The following is a 22,051-nucleotide window of genomic DNA, read 5'->3' on the forward strand; positions in this document are numbered from 1 at the left end:
GAGAATCAAACCCAGGCTGTCTGACTCCAAAGTTCAAGTATTTAATAGATCTGTACATTAACTTGCCCAGGTGTGTTTGTATTTTCTAAAGAGGCTATCCAAAAGAATGAATTTCTAATGGTCAAATATTCACAGAGTTATTTTGGGGAGGTTGTACTGGGCCAACTTAAATATACCACATTCCCATACCACATACTAATTGAAATATATTACATTACCTCCAGCTATGTCTGTAGGATATTCTGTTCTACTGGAAATCTCTAGCCACTCCCCTCTATATCTAAATTCTATTCATTCCTGTAAGCTTAGCTCAAAGCTCACCTAGGAAACCTCCCTGGAGTTCGAGAGCCCCTGCTCTCCTCCCCACCCCCTGCTTATATTCTTGTCTTAAACTTCTGCTTCGTTTTCTAAGTAGGTTGTGGCATATGTCATGGCTCAGACATGTTTTCTTTTCATGGCATCCAGCACAGGACTAAGTACCCAACATGTTTTCAGTAGATATTTATTAGATCTTTTTTAATGGAAAAAAATTAGGTTGGATCCAGAACAAACCAGGTGATATCAAAATTTTAATAAAAATTAAGATCGTGATTCATAGCACTCTGACCATTTTGGTAGGCTTGTGATTTCTCTCTATCATCTGAGATGCCATTATTTTGGTAATTTTTCTCTTTCTTCAGAGGGATGTGCTTGTCTCATGGAATAAAAGATAAACTTGTTTTGCATAGATTTCACACCTAATAAGTAATTTTTATTCACTAACACCTTCCACTGAAAGGGATTAAGGTTCTTTGCCAAAATTAGGCTACAGACGTCATAGCACCAGATGAAGAAGGATTAGAACTAACATGTCATCAAATTCAGAGCTGGAAGCCTCTTATAACTCATAATGTCCCATCTCCTCATTTTACCAATGAGGAAATTGAGACCCAGAGAGGGGAAAGAACCTGCTGGAGGTGACACAATTTATTCATTTATCCATACAGTTATTTATTCAGTCAGCAAATAGTTACTGAATTCCTACTATGTGTTCTGCATGGTGCTGGATGCTGGGGATACACTGGTAAGCAAGAGAGACATGGTGCCTGCATTCATGGAATTTACAGTCTGATAGGGGAGAACGGAGACCTAAAGGTTCTAACATTGAAGGGGGTGACACGAGAGTGGGACCTGTGCCACTGGTTGTTGGAGAGTGAGCACTTACAATAGATGCCACCCTTTAACTACCTTTTCCCTGAGTCCTGAGTCTCACAGCCTTACTTTCACACTGCTTCCTCTAACATCTTTTGATCAAAATCTTAACTGTCATTGCAACATATTACTTTTAAAATTGTTGATAAGATACCACTCTTGAAAAACATGTAACTCCTCCTCCATTCCCCCACTACTGGCAGTTCAAAGGGAGAGGGACAAAGCATTAGGCAAGTACAGTATGGTAAAGGGTCTCTGGAAGCATAGAGGATAGCACCTACCCTTGTCTGGGAGATCAGGGAAGACCTAATATAAATAAGAGAGGTGTCAGCTGAGGTCTGAGGTTGAGTAGGAGCTGGAAGATGAAAGACAGTGAGGAGAAGGAGGGAAGAGTGTTTCAGGCTGAGAGAATAGCTTTTGTAAACATTCAGAAGTGGGTGGCCAGTTAGCTCAATTGGTTAGAGCATGGTGCTAATAACACCAAGGTTGCTGGTTCGATCACCACATGGGCCACTGTGAGCTGTGCCCTCCTTAAACAAACAAACAAACAAACAAACATAAGACAAAAAACATTCAGAAGTGCAATAGGTAAAACTTGAGCCTAGAACACAAAGGGTGGAAGAGTGAGAGATGATTTAGTTTCTTTCCCTGCACAGCCACCATTTTGTATGTAAGGGAAATAAAGCCAGAGAACAGGTGAATTAAGTCCTGGGTCACTGTGTTTCCCCTCCTTTGGCCTTTCTACTACAAAAAACTGTATCAATTGTATCTCTTAGACTAAGTTAAGAGGGCTATTAGATATCACCTCGTCCACCTTCCTTTGTGTCAGCAATGTCCCAGAAAGGGGAAGGGACTTTCAAGGAATAGGAGGGCTTAGGCTCACACTTGGTCTTTTGACTGTCAGCCAGTGCCCTTTTCACCATATCCACCTTTACATCAGGCTACTCTAGGGGAATTCCTCTTGGAAGGGAGTCGAGAACCATTAGGCTGGCTTTAGATGAAAAGAGCTGTTCAGGAACAGGAAGTGAGGACCTTCCTAGTGGAGACCCAGGCTGCGTTCACAAATATTCAGTTCTCAGTGGCCACAGGGCTCAGAAATATGAGGGCCTGGCATCTTGTAAAAGTGGCCCAGTAGGCTCCCCAAGGGACATCACCTGGGCTAACCTCCTCTAAGCTTTCTTGGCAAGTCCTCAGAGGATTTTCTCCCTCTCCTTCCTGTCTTACACCTGCCCTATCTCTCACCTCTTCATGTGTGCCCCAGAGGAGGCAGTCTCCAGTTGCCTTCCCTCCTGGAGCCTTAGCATGTGACACTTTGGCCCTGTTAATTAGCAAGATCCACATCTCAATGGCCACATTCTAGTTTGTTTCCCTTAAACCAACATTTGTTAAGCATACCTGCTCTATATCACTCACTAGCCGTGTGAACTTTGTCCAAGTGTTTGAGCTTCCCCAAGCCTCAGTTTAACTGAAAAATACCTATATTGTTTCAGTGGACACTGAAGATAGTGGATGTAGAAAGCACTTAACAAGGTAACTGACTCACTGTGGGTACAAAATAAAATACCTGCTGTGTGCTAGGCCATGTGGGGGACACCAGGACACACAGCACCTATGCTGTGGCCTCAGAGTTTGTGGTACCTTAGGGAGGAGATAAATGCCCTCAGAGACTTGTTCCAAGCTGGATGTTGATCAACCTGCTTCCATCTCCAGTGAAAATAGAATAGGAAGTGGCTTGTAACTCACCCATGATGAATTTATGTTCCTTATCAGGAAAGGCTCCCTAAAAGTAAGTAAGAATGATTGAGGGTTAGAACTGGGGTAAGTTGGGATATATCAGGTCCAGTGAGTTATCAAAGTAGGGAATAATTTCATTTTGTTGCAGTAGTGAGTAGCAGGCACAAAACCAATGCTTGTTGGATACATATTTGGATATATGGATGGATTAATGAATTGTTCTAGATTGGTATTATTGAGACCTTATGTGAAGACAGGAGATGAGATAATGACCTCTAAGAATTCTTTCTTCATTTGTGATTTTGTTTTCCATATTTCTATACTTAATGCTGTGTAGTACTTCAAAATTCCAGATTGATTATTAACATGCCAAAATTAGAAGTTTACCACCTGAACTCCTCTTTCTTATGCTTCATCTATAGACCAAAAACATCACTAAAGCATTAACCACTTATGTTGTGAGTGCCAGCATTTCAGATACATCCGTTGAAAATTTGGCTGACCCAGTGGTCATTACTCTGCAACATATTGAAGGAAACCAGGTAACATATCCATTTTCATCTCAGAATAAAAAAGCTTCAGAATTCCTCCATGATTTTCCCATTAAAAATAATTGGTTAATTAACAGATATGATCTAAGACTTAATGAAAAGTATCCCATTCCAGGTAGGTGAGGTGTGTTGTAATTGGGGCTTTGTATAAATAATGCCCTTAACCTAAAGGGATAACTAATGGTGGGCTTCTAGCCTGTGACAGATTAACAGGGGAGTGGCTAGGGCCAGGTGGATCTTTTGGTTGTCCCATCACACCAAACGGTATTTAATTCCATTTATTTTTTTCCCATTTATTTTGGAGAGAGGCAATCAACTCAATTCAAAATAATTGAACATTTTTATCCGTTGAATTTCCATCAAGAGCATGAAAATTTGTATTAAATATCACCAAAAGTTTAAACCCATAGTCATATGGCATAACATAAGGTATATATTACTAAATGATCAAATTTAGCCGTAGTGTAAGAATGAACTACTATTACACTTTTTGATGTTAATGTATGTCCAGTGTGAAGTTTTAATAGCTTCCTTCATTCCCAATCTAAAAGACCATATGGTACAGCATATTTTTCATAGGTCTTACTTCTAGAAGGGAAGAAGGAAGAGTGAGAGAGGGAAACAAAACAAAACAAAACAAAACAAAACAGATACCAAATGAAACATGTTAGGTGGGTGAGCTCTCTTAATTCCAGCTGGGCCACAGCTCTCCAAGCATTCCCCCAATAACAAATTTCTTATTGTCTCCAGTCCTGGAGATTGTAGGAGCTGGTGAGGCGTCAGGAATGCTCATTAGGCCTAATAAGAAGGCAGCTCAACCTTGTATCTATAAGGTTTGATGTCATCTGTGGGCCCCAAATTCCAAAGTTCCACAGGAACACCTACTACATGTCAGACCTGCACCAACCATCCACAGCCTCCTCCTGGGTCTTGCACCAGGAGGGTGTGGAAAATACCTATATTACCAAATATTTTAAAGGACACCCACCAGATCACCATGCAGTAACATGCTATTTCCTCACTTGTAAATCCCAAGTCACTTGGGGTTAGTCTTAAAACCAACTCACAAATGGTGTGTGTGTGTGCGTGCGTGCGTGCGTGCGTGCGTGCGTGCATGTCTGTGTGTGTGTATCTACTGTTTGAAAAAACATTGAGAAAAAATGCCTCTGTGTAGTTGTCATTGTATGGTAACTATCACAAAGAAAGGTGCTTATGTCTAATTTTTCTTTTTTCTAGAATTATGATCAAGTTCAATGTGCATTTTGGGATTTTGGGAATAATGGTAAGTATCTTTCTTAGTAAGCTTTGTCTTTGGCTCTCAATGAGACTTTGCCCCTGACCATTTTCCTATTTGGTGGTTGTAGGGAGGGAGTTGCATGGAAACTACTGTCTTATCAGACCCTACAGAGAACTCTGATACAAATATGAGTTTTATAAGTAATTAGAGCACGGGAGTTTAAAAAAACACTTTCTTTTTGATAAGAGATTTATTTGGGATATCAAAACCTCACACAACTCGGGGATAAGCAAAGTTGGAAGAAAGTTGGAAGATCCAGTGCAGAGTAGCCTCGAGCTGTTTGAAGACAGTTGAGGAATGAACATCTGTGGTTTCCCATGGAGATTTGCAACATTTATTAGCTCCTTCCCTTGTTTTCTTCATCTCTTCTAGCTTGACTGTGTGTCCTGGGATAGTCCATTTACTCTCTTGGGGCCCCAATCTTTTTATCTGTTCAGTGAGGGTTATCCTGGTTGGTCTCTAAGGACCCTTCCTGCTTGAGTCTTTGGGTCAGTAACAGAAGGGGTTGGGGATGGGATTGCTGAATGAGCTTGCCATCTCCATTGGAATCTCTAGGGATATTGACAAATCTCAGAGAATACTCACACATTATCAATTTCCGGGAAATGCCAGGAGTGGCTATGTGACCAGTCTTTCCACCTGTGAAAGCTGTGCCTGGAAACTTGTCCTTTATCAGTATCCTTAGAATTCTGGGAGAAAAGAGAAAGTCTCTTCCCATTCGACTCCATGGGATGTGGAAATACTACTCCATTCCTGCAACAGAGATAGCACTGTGCTTTTCTGGTCCCCTCTAAGTCTCCCAGGATAAGAGTCCTGTAAAATGATGAGCTTTGCCCTCACAGCCTCAATAAGTTGCTCTGTGTGTTCATTAATGCCAATTCCTGGGATCCTTCTAGGTTACCCTTTGCCCCCACCCCTCCATGGATTCAGAACCTCTGTAATCTATGGAGTCATTCTGGATGGACAAATTTTGGCCATATTTAGCTGTCTGCCCTAGAATAACTTCTCTGGTCTGGTGTTACCCTGGAGGTTCTACTCTAAATCTGGTCTGGTACCTGAGATCTATAGGTTATGAAAATTTGAGAGTTGGTTTTAGAACCCCGAATATGCTCAGTAATGAGAAACTCGGCAGGTCAAGTAGACCAGAGGCTTATTTGGCCCTAAAGAGCTCCAGACCATGACCTGGCTTGAGTGCAAAGCTCTTGAGATCATTTGAATTCTGGGTTGAAGTGGTTGTTTCAGATGTTTGTTCCAGTCCCACCGAGTAAGCCCAAGTGTAAACCTATATTCCATAGCTCATGTCTTTTAAAAAGTTCTAAATCTACCTGTTTCCTATTTGTGTTACTTAAAAACAAAAACAGAAACAGAAACAAACACACAAACAAAAAACCCAGTCCTTACTCTGTCATTCCAGCATGGTTGCAGGACTATTGCTTATGATTAGTCTGTCATAATCTGTACAAGAATGAGAAAAGTGAGAGCCAAGAAGTTATGGCATTTATGAAGTCTCCATAAAATCAATTTAACCTACTAGACTTAATTTAATTTCACTGTTCAATTATACCCCTATCTTGCTGTCTTAACAAACAATACTAATTATAAGATACGTTTGGAAGGTGCATGTAATAAAAAGTTACATATTTCTGAGAAAAACAAAATTGCTTTGAAATTTCCTTCTGTCTCCTACAGATGGGCGAGGTGGATGGAATTCATCAGGCTGTAAAGTAAAGGAAACAAATATAAATTATACAATCTGTCATTGTGACCACCTCACCCATTTTGGAGTCTTAATGGTGAGTTGTCTCTTAATCACTCCTTGATAGAATTTTGACAACGTTTATTAGATTATAGGCCAGGAATATATGTGTGAATTAAGTTATGGAAAGGTGGCATGCAAGTGGAAAAAAGTTCCCCCTGTGTTCATCTACAGTGGAGCAGATTGAAAGAAATATTTATTTTTCTCCTTATAATAAAATTAGTGCCTGCTCTTCAAAATTCAAACATTACATAAAAGGTTCCTACAATCTCCCTCGCAAGAGCTCACCATCTTCAACACCTTTATGTATATTCTTTCAGAATCTTTTCTTATGTGTATATTAACATGCTTTGTTTTATAAAAATGAGATCAAATTATTAATACTGTTTTTACCACTGGTTTCTCACCCAGCAATACATACTTGACACCTTTCAGGCAAATACGTATTTGTCTATTTCAACTTTTTAATATCTGTATAGTATTCCATTGTTTGGATTTAATGCAATGAATCTAACCAATCCCTTATAGGTAGGCATTTTTTTAAATTAAAGTTTATTGGGGTGACAATTATTAGTAAAGTTACATAGATTTCAGGTGTACAATTCTGCAATACATCATCTATATATCACATTGTGTGTTCACCATCCAGAGTCAGTTCTCTTTCCATCACCATATGTTTGATCCCTTTTACCCTCATCTACCACCCTCTCCCCCCTTACCCTCTGGTAACCACTAAACTATTGTCTGTGTCTGTGGGTTTTTGTTTCTTCATTTGTTTGTCTTGTTCTTTTGTTGTTTTCAGTTTTATATCCCACATATCAGTGAAATCATATGGTCTCTGCTTTTTCTGTCTGACTTATTTCGCTTAGCGTGATAATCTCAAGATCCATCCATGTTGTCGCAAATGGTACTATTTCGTCTTTTTTTATGGCAGAATAGTTTTCCGTTGTGTATATATACCACATCTTCTTTGTACAATCATCTATTGAAGGACACTTTGGTTGTTTCCATGCCTTGGCCACCGTAAATAAAGCTGCAATGAACATCAGAGCACATGTATCTTTATGGAGAAATATTTTCACATTTTTTGGGTAGATACCCAGGAGAGGATTGCTGGGTCATACAGTAATTCTGTTCTTAATTTTTTGAGGAATCTCCACACTGCCTTGTATGTAGGCATTTTAGTTGTTACTCTTTTCTCCTTTATGAACAATGTTGTAATATACATTTGTTCTGTGTTGTTGTTGTTGTTTTTTTGCTGTTCTGAATTTTTTTATTAGTTTCAGGTGTACAAAACAATGTAATAGTTAGACATTTATCATTTATATCCCTCACACAGTGATAACCCCTCCCCCATCTACTACCCCTCTGACATCGCACACAGCCATTACATTTCCACTGTCTCTATTCCTATATTCCTAATGCTGTACTCCGCTTCTTGTAACTATATATATATAATTGTAGTTGACATTCATTATTGTGCAGCTTCAGCTTCAGTGCAGTGATCAGGCATCTTTATTTATCTTCTAACACTGGTGTAAGTATTTCTGTCAGATAATTGATGAAGTATAATTGCTAGGTTAAAGAGTGTAGTCATAAAAATTTTTAACAGTTATTGTCAAATTGTAGTGTAGGAAAGATGTATTTTTTTAAAAAATGCTTGCAGTAGTTGACCAAACAGGAGTTATCTGGTCAATTCACATATCCAGGCTTAGAGCTTCAGAGTCCTTTTTCCTTTGTCTTTTGTCTTCTATCTCCTTTGTTCCTATGTTCTCCCTAACATTGGGACTTGCTGAGTTTTCCTTTGAAATGGATCTCAAATGTGTTCTTTCTTCCATGCCCACCCCTGAGTACTTTCATAGTTCTCTTAAGTTACTTTATTATATATTATATATTATATACTGTTACCTGAATGTGTCGTGTATGAGTTGCTTATTCTACTAATGGTAAGCTTCTTGAAGGCTGAGAATCTGTTTTACATTTCTTTTCTTTTTTTTTCAATTGTATCTATTCAACAAATAACAGCTGCTCCACTGATATTTACTGAATTGTAAGAATTTTGTTTAGCTCCGTCCAAAATGGTTAGAACATTACAATCAAAAGACCAAAGCTCATAATCTGGCTCTGTCAGTCACTAAGCTACTGATGTGATCTTGGTCAAGTTGTTTCACTTGTTTGGAACCTTGGATTTGTCCTCTGAAATGTGAAAGATTGCAGTAGACCAGGGTTTCTTAACCTTGGCACTATTGATATTCTGGACCAAATAATTCTTTGTTGGGAGGTGGGACTGCTCTTTGTATTGTAAGATATTTAGCAGCATCTTTGGCCCCCACCCCCTAGATTCCGGTAGCATCCTCCCCAGTTGTGACAATCAAAAATGTCTCCAGACATTGCCAAATGTCCCTAGGGGAGGGACAAAATCAATTCCAGTTGAGAACTACCAGGATAGACCAGTGCTTCTTAACCTTTATGAGTAATGAATCTCTATAACCATCTGGTGAAAGCCACGGACCTTCCTCCCAGAACAATGCACACAAATAAGAGGTCTGACACTTAGGTTCGCGAACTCATCCTAGAAAAAGTGCTACATACCTCATTGCTGAATATCACTATGATCACCTTCGAAGTACTCCCCTTGGGAAGCTATGCACCGATGCCAGTGCCTAGTCCACCCTTCAAAGCAATTTTGGAACTCTTTTTCCGAAATGGCCATCAGAGCTGTCATCATATTACTCTTGATGTCCCGAATGTCATCAAAATCTCTTCTTTTCCATATTTCCTTTATCTTCAGGTGAGGAAAGAAGTAATTGGGGGCCAGGTCAAGTGAGTAGGGAGGGAGTTCCAATACAGTTATTTGTTGACTGGCTAAAAACTCCCTCAGAGACAGTGCCATGTGAGCTGATTTATTGTCATGATGCAAGAGTCATGAACTGTTGGCGAAAAGTTAGGTCGTCTAACTTTTTCATGCAACTTTTTCAGCACTTCCAAATAGTAAACTTGGTTAACTGTTTGTCCAGTTGGTAAAAATTCATAATGAATAATCCCTCTGATATCGAAAAAGGTTAGCAACGTCGTTGCAACAAGTTTGCAAATGTAATTGTCAGACCTCATATTCAAAAAGAATTTGTATGCCATTTCAGGTCATTTATGGTCCTCAGGTTAAGAAATTACTGGATTATGTGATCTCCAAGGTCCATTTTGTCTCTTAATTTTATGAAAATTATTTAAGGTCTAAGGAAAAAGCGTATTTGTTTTTTGATGTTCTGTGCAGTGTTTTGGGACACTTGGTTCAGAAAATGATTCACGTTGCATCCCCAATCACATCTATTAGTTTGGTTATATTTTAAGTGTGGAACATGTTAATGACAGTAAAATCAAGGACTAAATGTTCTTCCAGTGCTGTTGATGGCTCTCTATGCCCTGTACACAGTAAGTTGCACTAGGCATACTCAACAAACAATACGTATGCAGTCTTGTCATATATCCATCCACATACTCTAGTTTAATAAGAGCTGTAGCAGAGATGCCATATATCCTGGGAACCTCCTGTTAGTGAGTACTGGAAGCATTTTACCATAAACTTGCTCTGGCGAATATATAAAAACCAACACATTGTGTTTCCTAGGATTTATCCAGGTCTGCGGTGGATGTAGTGAATGAAAGGATATTAATGCTTATAACATACACTGGATGTGGAATCTCCTCCATTTTCCTGGGAGTTGTGATGGTGACATACATAGCTTTTCAGTAAGTTGATGGAGTCTTGCTCTGAGTAACCTCTCTAATTTCATAAAAGGTTCTGATTCATCACAATAGGAAGAGGTCAGATCCATTCGATTATGAAGTGGGCAGGTTAAAAAATAAAACAACCAAGGCTCCTCTAAAAAAAATTATAATTGGATTTAAAAAAAAAAAAGCAAGACGGTTGGGTAGGAAAAGGCTTCTCTAACAGGATACAAAACACTGAGCATAAAAGAAAAAGTCGATAAATTGGACTTCATTAAAATTAAGAACTTCTTTCATTAAAGGACACCATTAAGATAGTGAAAAGGCAAGCCACAGATTGGGAGAAGATATTTATAATGCATATATCTGACAAAAGACTTGTATGCAGAATGTACAGAAACTCTTACAAATCAAAAAGTAAAAGACATAAAATTAAAAATGGGGAAAAGACTTGAACAGGCACCTCATACATACCTAGCTCTAATCCTTACCCAAATGGCTAATAAGCATATGACAAGGTTCTCAACAGCATTACTCATTAGAAAAATGTTAATTAAAACCACAATTATACTTCTGTGCACCCACCAGAACAGCTAAAATTAAAAATCTTGATAACAGCAAGTGTGGAACAACTTGCTGAAACTCTTATACATTGCTGGTGGGAATGCAAAAATAGCACAGACACTTTGGAAAATTCTTTGACAATACCTACTAAAGATGAGTATACATCTAGATGTTGATCAAGAAATTTCACTATTAGAGAGAAATGAGTGCATATGTCCACCAAAATATATATACAAGAATATTCACAGCAGCTTCATTCACAGTGGCCCAAAATTGGCAACAGCACTAATGTACATTAACAGTTGAATAAATTGTGGTATATTCATAAAATGGAATGCTTCACAGGAGTAAAAAAAATAATGAACTACTTCTGTACAATACAACATAATATCTAATTCTCATAGATATAGAGTTGAGCAAAGGAAGCCAAGAAGAGAAGAGAGCATATTGAATGGTTCTATTTATATGAAGTTCCAAGTACAGGCAACACTAAAACTATGGGGATAGAAGTTAGAATATTGGTTACCTCTAGTGGGGAGTATTGAACAGGAGAAGGAATCAAGGAGTATCTGAGATGAAAATATTTTACCTCCAGATCTTGATGGATGTTACTTAGGTATATTCATATGTATAAATTTATTGAGTTGTGTTCTTAAGATTTGTGTACTTTAAAGATACGTGGTACAACAAGGATGAACCTTGAAAACATTATGCTAAGTGAAAGAAGCCAGTCACAAAGGCCACATATTGTATCATTCCATTTATATTAAATATCCAAAATAGGCAAATCTATAGAGACAGAAAGTAGATTACTATTTGCTTAGAGCTGGAAGGGGCTAGGGAATAAATACTAACAGCTACAAGCTTTTATTTTGGGGGAGGGGTAGCAATATTCTAAAATTGATAATGGTGATGATTGCTCTACTCTGAGAACATATTATAAATCATTGAACTGTATTCTTTAAATCAGTGAGTTGTATGGGATGTAAATTGTATCTCAACAAATAAAGCCCATATTAAAAAAGTAAAATAAGATTTGTGCACTTTACTATTTACCTCAATTTTAAAAACACACATATACACAAAATGGAAATAGCAAAATTTAAATCAATAAACATTTAATAGAAATAAAAAAGAATCAAAAGGAAATATATATTTTTCTAATTGGAAAAATACTGGGTCAGTTTTCACAAAGCACAATTGTGATCACTTAGTGAAATTTAAGGTCATATTTCCATGATGCCAAATGTCTGGATGTTTGGAAATATCCAAGTAACCACTTGAAATGGTTTCCATAGTCATCCTGTTATTTGGTCATATGTAGATCTGCCCTTGAGTCTGCTGAAGGAGTGACGATAGAATTGTATATCCAGGATTCTCCTTTCATTCTCTCCCAAAAAGAGAAATGAAAAAGGGGACTGCTTAGCTGAGGGGCTATTATTAATCCCCTTAGTGAAGGGCACTATAATTAGGCTACTTTAATTCTTTCTGGAAAGAGGATGGGGAACTCTAATTCTCAGTGCGTGTAAGGTGATATGAGTTATTTAATTTTGATAGGCAGTTCTTTCACTTTTTATGCAGCTAAGGTGTGGCAAGGCTTGATTAAAAAGAGACCCTACGTAACTAAACATTGTGCCTTTCCTTTCAGCAAACTTCGAAAAGATCATCCTTCCAAAATACTGATCAACCTGTGTACAGCATTACTGATGCTAAATCTGGTATTTCTGATCAATTCTTGGTCATCATCATTCCAGAAAGCAGGCCTTTGTATCACAGTAGCAGTGGCACTTCATTACTTCCTGCTTGTTTCTTTGACGTGGATGGGTCTGGAGGCGGTCCACATGTATTTTGCTCTAGTCAAAGTCTTCAATATATACATTCCCAATTATATCCTTAAATTTTGCTTAGTTGGTTGGGGTAAGTATATCTGCCATTTTCCTTGATGTCAGTTTTAAGCCTGTGTGTTTTTCTAATTCTAACTCCGTTAGACAAATTATTCAGGACCAAATTCTGTTATTACCATAGGTAAGGAATTAAGGATTGTTTCATTGGTGTTTGGGTGTACATCTTTGTTTCTGCTATATTGCTGTAGGAATTCAACTTTTAACCTCTATGGTGAGGAATTGGTCTACAAATACTTAGTGACCATCTGCTTGTATACCGTGTTAAATGCTGGCTCTATCGTAGTGAGCTGTCAGATTTTATCTTTCCCTTTGCGGAAGTTAAAGTCCTAACAAATGTTTACTGATATAACAGCCAGCACTTAGTGTAGCACTTATATGCACCAGAAACTGTTCTAAGTGCTTTACATAGTCATGTAATCTTCACAATCTCTCTATAGAAAGGGTTCCCATCATCATTCCCTTTTAATAGATGAAGACACTGAGCCACAGAGAGATTAGGTAATTCGCCAAAACTCACACAGCTAGTAAGTGGCAGAACCGGGATTTGAAGCAGAGTCTGTCTCCATAGTTTGGACTTCTAACCTCTGTGATCTAATCATATTGTTTAAGGGATAGGGAAAGGACTTGCAATGTGTGAAAAGGTGCTTGGTCAGACATGCACTGATTCTCACCACATTTCAGAACTGTCACTATCACTGCTGCCCTCTGGAAAAAGCCAGGAATGGAACTCAGCATGAATATTTCCTAAATTAAATGTCATTTCATTGGTTTGCTGTCCTGTATTTCCAACTGACAAGATGAGCTCAGCTCCTCCCACCCCTTCCCCACTTTGCCTATTCAAAACAGATTTTTGGGCTCAGAAAATGTGTTGGACACATACGTGTATCTTAAGTGGGATACATAAGATACATAGGAAGACATTTTAACTTCCACTGCCTTTCTAAAGACAATAGATTCCCTACTAGCTACTCATCCTTTTAATGAGCTCATTAACAGCACAAGTTTTCATTGAATACACAGTCCGTGCTGTTACCTATGCTAATGTGGGGAGTGGAGACAGGCAAACACCACATAATCTAAAAGATTGGTTTAGTACACTTTGGAATCCATCAGAAACACAGCCAAAAGCAATCAATACTGTCCACTTTACGCCTGGCATCCTTTATCTTTAGTCAACTGGAAGACTGGAAAATGTGGAAGAGGCTTCACAAATAATCCAAAGAGCCATATAACCCACATATGACTAACTGAAGGGGCTGTCAATATCACTCGATCCTGGCCTTCCTTCTCCCTCATCGTCAATTCAATCTCAGCTTCCTTTTCAGACCCTTCCTCCTTCATTTTCTCCTTAAATATTGGTGTTCCTTAGGGGTCACTTCTTATCTCTTTGATCTTCTCAGGAAAGGCTAAGGCTTGGTACTTTGGAGGCAGGAAAAACTTGGGGAGTGTCAAGTACACAAAAGCCAAGGCCAAGGCCTGAGTGGTTTGAGCAGTAAAGGTACAATGAGTCACTTTCAGATTCAATTTATTACTTACATAGATGGTGAAAGGAAGAAGAGCTAAAGGTGCCCGCTCCCAAGTTCTTGTCCCACACACTGTGAGGAACGACACCAAAACAAAAGGGAACAGATGGCTGCCACATGAGCTGTGGGATTCCTTGTTTCTGAGGAGCCAACTCTAAAACTGAAGCTCTGTGGTTTTATGTCCTGCAGCTCTGTTCCGAGGGAGCAGAGTGCAAACCCCACACCTCAGAACCTGGGAGGCATGAGAGACTCTCATGACAGCCTCCCAGAGAAGGTAGGGAGGTGAGTAGGAGATGGTCTTGGAGCACCCCCTCACATGCCTGTTTTCTTCTGGAATTCATTGAGGATCATAAGGATTCCACCAAAATTCAGATCAGCTGTGGTTCAAGCCTTTGCCCACGTGGATACCTGCAAGGTCACCAGGGAGCCCATGCAGCCGTCCCACTACAGGCACTTTCGGAGCATTTAAGTACTAGACAAATGCAATCAGTTGTAAGGGAAATGAATATTAGTATCTGTTTACGTTTGAAGTTCTGTCTTCCTAATGCCAAAACAACCTTTTGAAAAAGTTTTATTCCTTTATTTAAATCCCTGTCCAAAGCAGTAGATTTGTCCACATTTAAAAAATAACAACCGGTAGGGATCTTTTGTTTTAATTGTTGAAGTTTAAACACAGCTTGGGGACTGCCCTACAACTTCTGGCCTAAATGTGAAGTCTCCCTGCATCCCTCCATTCTGGCCTCCAACAGGTATTTTTTCAGACGTCTGTATCATGCTGAGCACTGTGCTAGGTGAGCAGAACACATATCTGAAGGGATTGTCCTGTGTATCACAGAATAGGACAGTGGAGGGTTTCTCAAGATGCTTGGCACTCTGAGATTTGGAACAGCTTTTTACAAAGCTCCTAAAATGTATGCAGGTGTAATAATGGTCTTAGTTTAGGAGAAATACACTGTTAGAAATAAAGAAGACATTTATGTTTTGCAAATGTGCATGAAATTGGATTTTTAAACCCTGTGTCTATACTCACGTCACGTTTGACCACTTTGACTGAACTGATTGCTTTATTATAGTCTGGCTGAATTGACTGGTTGTTAACTGGTCGATCTAGTCCAGTTGTCAAACTAGTAACAAGTGTGGAAACAGCTCCCCTGTCAGAAAAGCACAGAAGGTCGCAGCTGATTGCCGGTACCCTTTGTCCAAGGTGACCGAGACAAAACGATACCAGAAAATAAGGGGCAGTATTGAAAAAGAGAAAAAATTGGCAGCCCATCATCTGAGAAAAAAGGCTTGATGTGAACTTGCATTCTGATGAATTAACTACTTCTATTGCCAAGTTGATTTTTGGTACTTGAGTTATTTTTAATATCTAGTGGGTGTTGTATTGGAGCCATTGGCATGCTGTTTAGCAGATCGGAGAACTTCTAGAAATGTTTAACTTGGAAGAATTTGCAAACATTTTGCAAACAATGGTATTTTGATGCCCGCACATCTGTGGCTCATTTCAACAGCATCTTAACGCATCAGTGCCCAGAGTCCTTGATCAGGATCTTTCAACTGCTTCCTAATGGGATGTTCTTGGCTTGCTCCCCCACTCTAGGGATCCCAGCCATCATGGTGGCAATCATACTCAGTGTGAAGAAAGATCTGTATGGAACTCTGAGCTCCACGTCTCCATTGTAAGTACCAGCTTGTCTGCTTCTCAGATGCTGCTGCTCTTGATTATCAGGGTGTGGCAGGGTGTTCCCAGCCTGAGGCTTGGTCTTGACGCTGGCTTTAGGGAAGACTCAACCTCATCCTTTCTGGCCTAAACACAGTCACGGGCACACTCATACAATGGTTAGGGTTCTGCATGACCTCAGGCAACTTACTTCACCTGTTCTGGAAAATGGGAATAATAATGTTTGCTCTCAATGTTGTATGCAAATTAAAATGATATTACGTATATAAAATACTCAGCATATGGCCTGTATCATGGTAAGTGCTATGTAACTGGCAGCTATTATAATTAGAAAGCTTGCAGAACCTGGAAGGTGTTGGAGTAGCCATTATAAGGAAATAGTGAGACAGGTTAGAAAACAGTTTCTACATTTTAACAGCAAAGGCCTTTCTGAAGAAGACTGCACCATCTGCTTTTGTAAATTGGCTCAGCTTTGTTGTCCTATCATATTCTTTTCCCTCCTTCCCTTCCTTCCTTCCTTCCTTCCTTCCTTCCTTCCTTCCTTCCTTCCTTCCTTCCTTCTTTCCTTCTTCCCTCCTTTCTTTTTCTTCTTTTTGAGCTATAAGCCTATTCACTTTGCTCTATCTTTCCAGAACCTTCTTTTATAGGCCTGTAGATCATTATGGTATAGTCCTTTAGACTGCATAATCTCATTTCTGATTGTTTTTTATTCACCCACGCCCATTTTCTTTAGCATTTCCCCTCAAGTACTTTTTCACTATACATTTCCTCTCCCACTGGACTGGAATCAAATATAGGAGGTCTTGCCCCCCAGACTCCTCCGTTTTTCACATTGAAATGACAGTTTGCAGAGGGTCAAAATTCTATTGCCCTTTCCAGCAGATGCCTTCTAATTATAATTCCTTGTTATCCTTTCTTTCTCTCCCTTTTCCCTTCCTTCTCATCTCATCCTCCATCCTTCCTCCTTGCCTCTTTTGTGACTTAAAGTGCCCCCCCATTATCTATGCAATGGTTATTCTTCTTCAAAAAGCAAAAGCAAATGAGAACAAAACCAACTCCACTCCGCCTGAAAATAGCCCTTTCATATGTGAAGTGGTTAGTAAAAGCAGACTGTTTTAAGAATTTTTTTTATTATAGTTTGAAGAAGTAATACATGCACATGGCACAAAATTCGAATGTACAAAAGGGTAGAGGATGAAAAGTAAGCTCCACTCCCAACCCCCAGCTACCCAGTTTCTCTCCCTTTGACGCAACTCTTATTACCAATAGTCAAATCTGTATAGATATTCTCTTGTACAGTTTGTTACCCAAATGGTAGATATACACTATTTGGTACTTAACAGTATGTCTTGGAGATGATTTTCTACCCTGACATATAGTGCTGCTACTTTTTAAAAGATTTCTACAGCCTCCTTTAAGGCTGAAGATGATATTCAGGGAACCCTAAGTACTAGCTTCTATTGGGGAGATTAGATGCTTTTTTAACCCACTCCTTCCCAAGATGCACAAACTCACACATATATGAAAGTATCCACACCAGCATAAACAATATGATCACAAGAGATTTTACTGGTTCTGGAAAAGAGGTCTCAGCTAAGTTGACACATAGTTAAATTAACGAAGTTTGTCTATGTTCAAAAATCAGAGGCAATACCTCCAATAATTGTAAATGTTATTAGTAAAGTGTCTGTTCTTATGAATCACCACATATTTCTTCTTTAATAGAAATGTTAGAGCCATTAATCACCTCAGTGGCCAGTGTTGCCTTCTGTAGTCCAAACCTGTCGCTGTGGTGGGAGGTTTAAAATATACATCCTATTTTAAAGCAAAAAAACCAGAGCTGTCCTCTTTTGTTGCATTTTCATTAACTCTGATAATTTCACCACTGTTTGATATAATATTCAGAAAGCCAGTCATTGCTCATGTCCTTTTACTGTGATATTTATCATGCAAAGCAAAATTTATCCTGCAAATAAAAGCTCAGGTGTAAGGTGGGGGTTGGCACTTTGGGGGAAATATATCATTTGTTTTTATGCTGTTGAGGAAGAGAACAGACTTTTACAGAATCAGAGTGAGAAGTGTCCGCATATGTAGAACAGAAATATCCTCTGGGATTTCTGGCTCAACACTTGAAAGAAACCTGGACTGGGGCTCAGGAGATTGAGGTTCCAGTCCCAGCTCTGTCCTGGGAGTGTGAGTGAGGTCGGTCAAGTCGGCTCAGCTCCCTCATTCTAGGTGTTCTCATGTGAAATGAAATCGACTAGGGGATCTTCAGAGTCTCACTGAAAAATATGAGTTTGTGTTTCTCTACTTCACAGTGGTCTTCTCTGTTTTGTCTCTTACAGTTGTTGGATTAAAGACGATTCTCTTTTTTACATCTCAGTTGTGGCTTATTTTTGTCTCATATTTCTCATGAATTTCTCCGTGTTCTGCACTGTTCTCGCTCAACTGAATTCCATGAAATCCCAAATCCAGAAGACTCGGCAGAAGATGATCCTGCATGACCTCAAAGGCACAACAAGCCTGACATTCTTACTTGGCTTGACCTGGGGATTTGCCTTTTTTGCCTGGGGACCTGTGAGGATCATTTTCTTGTATCTTTTTGCCATTTTTAACACTTTGCAAGGTAACCGCTACCTCTTTGCACTTTCTGTGGCTAGCTAGACCTCCACCAAAGCTTTTGCTGCTTTGGAAAATAATCACACCTTTCATGGACTCAAGGGAGGGAAAGATACTCCAAGAGGTCTCTGCTGTCAATGAGTCGACAGGCAGCCACTGGAAACATTAGCTAGATGTTAGGGCTTCATTAAATGAGCCCAATCTCTCTTACTCGGGGTTACAGAGAGAAGCCCAGATAGCTAATTCAACTCCAGCTAGTTGGCAATGTCTATATCAAATGCTGATTGGCAACACTTCTTATAGCATTATATCAACACATTATGCTTATGAGTGTACAGATTCACACTTGTGTTGACATTTTGGCATGCACAATCTAATTTAACATAGGAATTCCTGGACAGTAGAAACATTAAGACTATGGCTACATCAGATATTCTAACATTATGAAAAGGAGCTAAGCTAGGAAATTATAGAGTCACAGAGGAACGGAAGCGAATAGCAAAGATCAGTGGGACAAGGCAACAGGCTAAGGTTCTAACCTTGGTTTTGCTATAAGTCAACCTTGAAAAAGTCACCACAGCTGGTTGAATTATATGATCCAAACTAATGACATTATAGCTCTTTAATATCCTTCCTACTTTTTGGTGAAAGGAACAAATGATAATGAAGAGATTAAATGGTAGGCCAAAGATGACATGAGAAGTGAAAGCTAGGGGCCTGGTTAATATACATCTGAGTAATTGTTAATGTTCATTTTAACCTGATTTTGCCTATTAAAAAATACTGGGAGGAAAAGGCGTGCAGAGTGATTTTCAGGGAGTCTTAAAAATGCTCTTATCCTCAAGTTTGGCTCAGGTGATTTAGGCTACTGGGGCAGGCTGTATCGAGTTGGGCAGTCCATTGAGTTAGGGTCTCCCTTGCTGCTTTTAACTATTCATTTGATAAACCTTTTACCAGAGCACAGTCCACCTGTGGTCCCACAGGGTGTTCCAGAAAGAAAAGTGTTCTATGGTCAAAGAAGTTTGGGAAACACAGCAAACTACATTTCCCCATTTTTGCAATGGCACAGCATACATTTAGCATGGTAAAAGCTCTGAGAGATTCTGTTGGGGAAAAAAAATACCTTTAAAACTACTTTAACCCAGCATTTGAAAAACTTCAGAACATTTTGTCATTGTGGTTATTAACCCCTGAGGAACTTTCGGAAATATCAATTGGTATGCCAGGCATTTGCAAGGTACTGCAAGGTTCTTTTGGGGGAAAAACAATACCTTTAAAACTGTTTTAACCCAGCATTTGAAAAACTTCAGAACATTTTGTCATTGTGGTTGCTAACCCCTGAGGAACCTTCGGAAATATGAATTACTATGCCAGGCATTTGCAAGGTACTGCTGGGAGATGGGGGAACAATCTAGAATAAGGTAGAGTTTTTGCCATTATGTCTTATGAGTCAAGAAACCATCTCATTTTGGAGCAAGGAAGGGTATCAACTGAAACTTTGACTCACCAGCTCATGCTAACCTTATATAGCCATATTCTAATAGGCTTGTGAAAAGACAAATAATGTGTTGTTCTTCCTTCACATGCCATTTTTATTCCTTCTGGTAGTGAGGACAGAATTTTTGTGAGCTCTCTACCCCATTCTCACTTGGTTCCCTTTGAGGCTACCAGCACTTCATTATATCCTAGACCATTGACTGAGGTCCTGGTGATGATTCTACACTTTACCTCTTGACAGAACTGCCCAGCCTACACTGAGAAACCCTGGTCTCAGTATCATGATGCTTTAGGAACTAACCAGCTTTGGTGTAGAATGTCCACAGAAGTGGTTTAGGAACCAGGTTCCTATGCAGATTTCTTCCTCAGCAATAACTCTAGACTACTTTTGGGTCACTCATTCTGAGGAGAAATACACTCACTCTATGGAAAGAGAGGTTAAAGGGAAAGCTGACAAAAGAACCAGAAAGCAAAGCAATTTGGAGCATAAAAGGGGGAGGATGTTTTCAAAACAACAAATGCTACATTCCTACGGTGAAAGGGAAAGTAGAATCTAAGCAGGAAACCTACATGGGTAGAAGCAGAATCTGACTGGGGATCTCCTGAGGACTAAAACCAAAGTCCTGCAGATCCATCATCAACAGAGCCAAGCTATCTCTGTCTGTCAGATATGCTTTATGTCAATAAGCAGCAAGCGTTCCTAGTTCCTAGTCCTGCCTATAGATAGAATGTGCCACCGTGCAGAGAGGGTGTTTTCAGAGCCCTGAGTTTCAAACTCAAGTCACACACACACACACCCCAAATATTCAAAACAAGAACACAGTGAAGTAGTGAAGAAATTAGCCATTTAAAAGATAGATGACAAGTTTGCAATTCTGGCTGAAGGGGGTTGCCCTGTGGTCAGGTGTGAAAACAATTATGCTAACGATGAGCCATTTCTGAAGGAGGGATGCACAAATAAAAATACAGGTGACAAAAACCTGGCATCTTCCCTCCTGCCTATGCTCTAGTGAGTAAGCAGATCAATCTGTTATTGGAAAGAAAAAGGAAGGCTGTCACGCAGAGAGGGAGTGCTGGCAGGCAGCTCATTGGAATTCACAGAATAACCTTTAAGTCTGTGAACTAAACTCCATGCAGGAAATCAGAGCAGTAATGGGTGGTTGTTGTCGTTGTTGCCCATTGTCTGTGCTGAAGCTAGAGAAGTTTTTACCTGCTCTGAGACTAGGGTTTGCTCTCATCCTGTTGCTGCACCACCCTCCAGGTGGCTGCTACTCAGAAAAGGATGCTGGATTCATCACCATAGTTGTTTGGTGACAAATGGAGACAGAGCCCTGGGGGAGGAAGAGGAGACTTGTCGTTCCATTTAGCCTCCAGATTGCTCCCTCCCACCCGGAATTAGAAAGGATAAGGGCTGGGGCCTGGGAAACAAGAGCTTCCCAATACAACTTGATGTGAAGGGACAGGAAGTCATGTGCCTCTTCCTGAAACTTTCCAGAGATAGACAGCTCAACATTCCATAGAGCAGAGCATTTAACATCTCTTTTTTCAATTGAAATGTATTTGACATATAACATTGCATAAATTTAAGGTGTACAACATGTTGATTAAATACATTCATATATTGTAATATGATTGTCATTGTAGCTTCTAATCAGCCCTGAATCTTATCCAGGTCATCCTTTCCTGAGGGTAGTATAGTGCAGTGGTTAAGCCCTTGGGCTCTGCAGCCAGACTTTCCAAGAACAGTCTGAGTACAGTCCTGACACCGCTGGCTCAATATTAATTCTGTGCTGGGTCAAGTTTACTAGACTTCTGGACTCTGAGGTCTCTCATCTATAAAAATGAGGCTAATAGCACAATGCCTATGGTCTAGTCATCGCTTACTAGTAAACACTAGCTGTGATTTGTTACTATGTGGTTGTTCTGTAGCTTCCTCCCATTGCTGCTAGTTCTAACCTTCCTCCCACTGCACCCATACAGAATAAGCCTAATTTGTCCTTTCCATGAT

At 39.5% G+C, this 22,051-nt stretch overlaps 1 protein-coding gene across 1 annotated transcript in view; it reads left to right on the plus strand.

Annotated features, from left to right (window-relative positions):
• ADGRG4 (adhesion G protein-coupled receptor G4) overlaps positions 1–22,051 on the plus strand; it is a 117,087-nt gene that overhangs the window by 90,636 nt on the left and 4,400 nt on the right. The window contains exons 14-20 of the mRNA XM_019714659.3: positions 3,348–3,467; positions 4,713–4,758; positions 6,463–6,566; positions 10,155–10,276; positions 12,468–12,736; positions 15,847–15,925; positions 18,273–18,553. Coding sequence (XP_019570218.3) covers positions 3,348–3,467; positions 4,713–4,758; positions 6,463–6,566; positions 10,155–10,276; positions 12,468–12,736; positions 15,847–15,925; positions 18,273–18,553 — 1,021 coding nt within the window. The remainder of the gene's footprint in view (positions 1–3,347; positions 3,468–4,712; positions 4,759–6,462; positions 6,567–10,154; positions 10,277–12,467; positions 12,737–15,846; positions 15,926–18,272; positions 18,554–22,051) is intronic.

This window comes from Rhinolophus sinicus, chromosome 18, assembly GCF_057876585.1.
Source record: "Rhinolophus sinicus isolate RSI-liver-muscle chromosome 18, RSI-T2T, whole genome shotgun sequence".
Taxonomy (NCBI): Eukaryota; Metazoa; Chordata; class Mammalia; order Chiroptera; family Rhinolophidae; genus Rhinolophus; species Rhinolophus sinicus.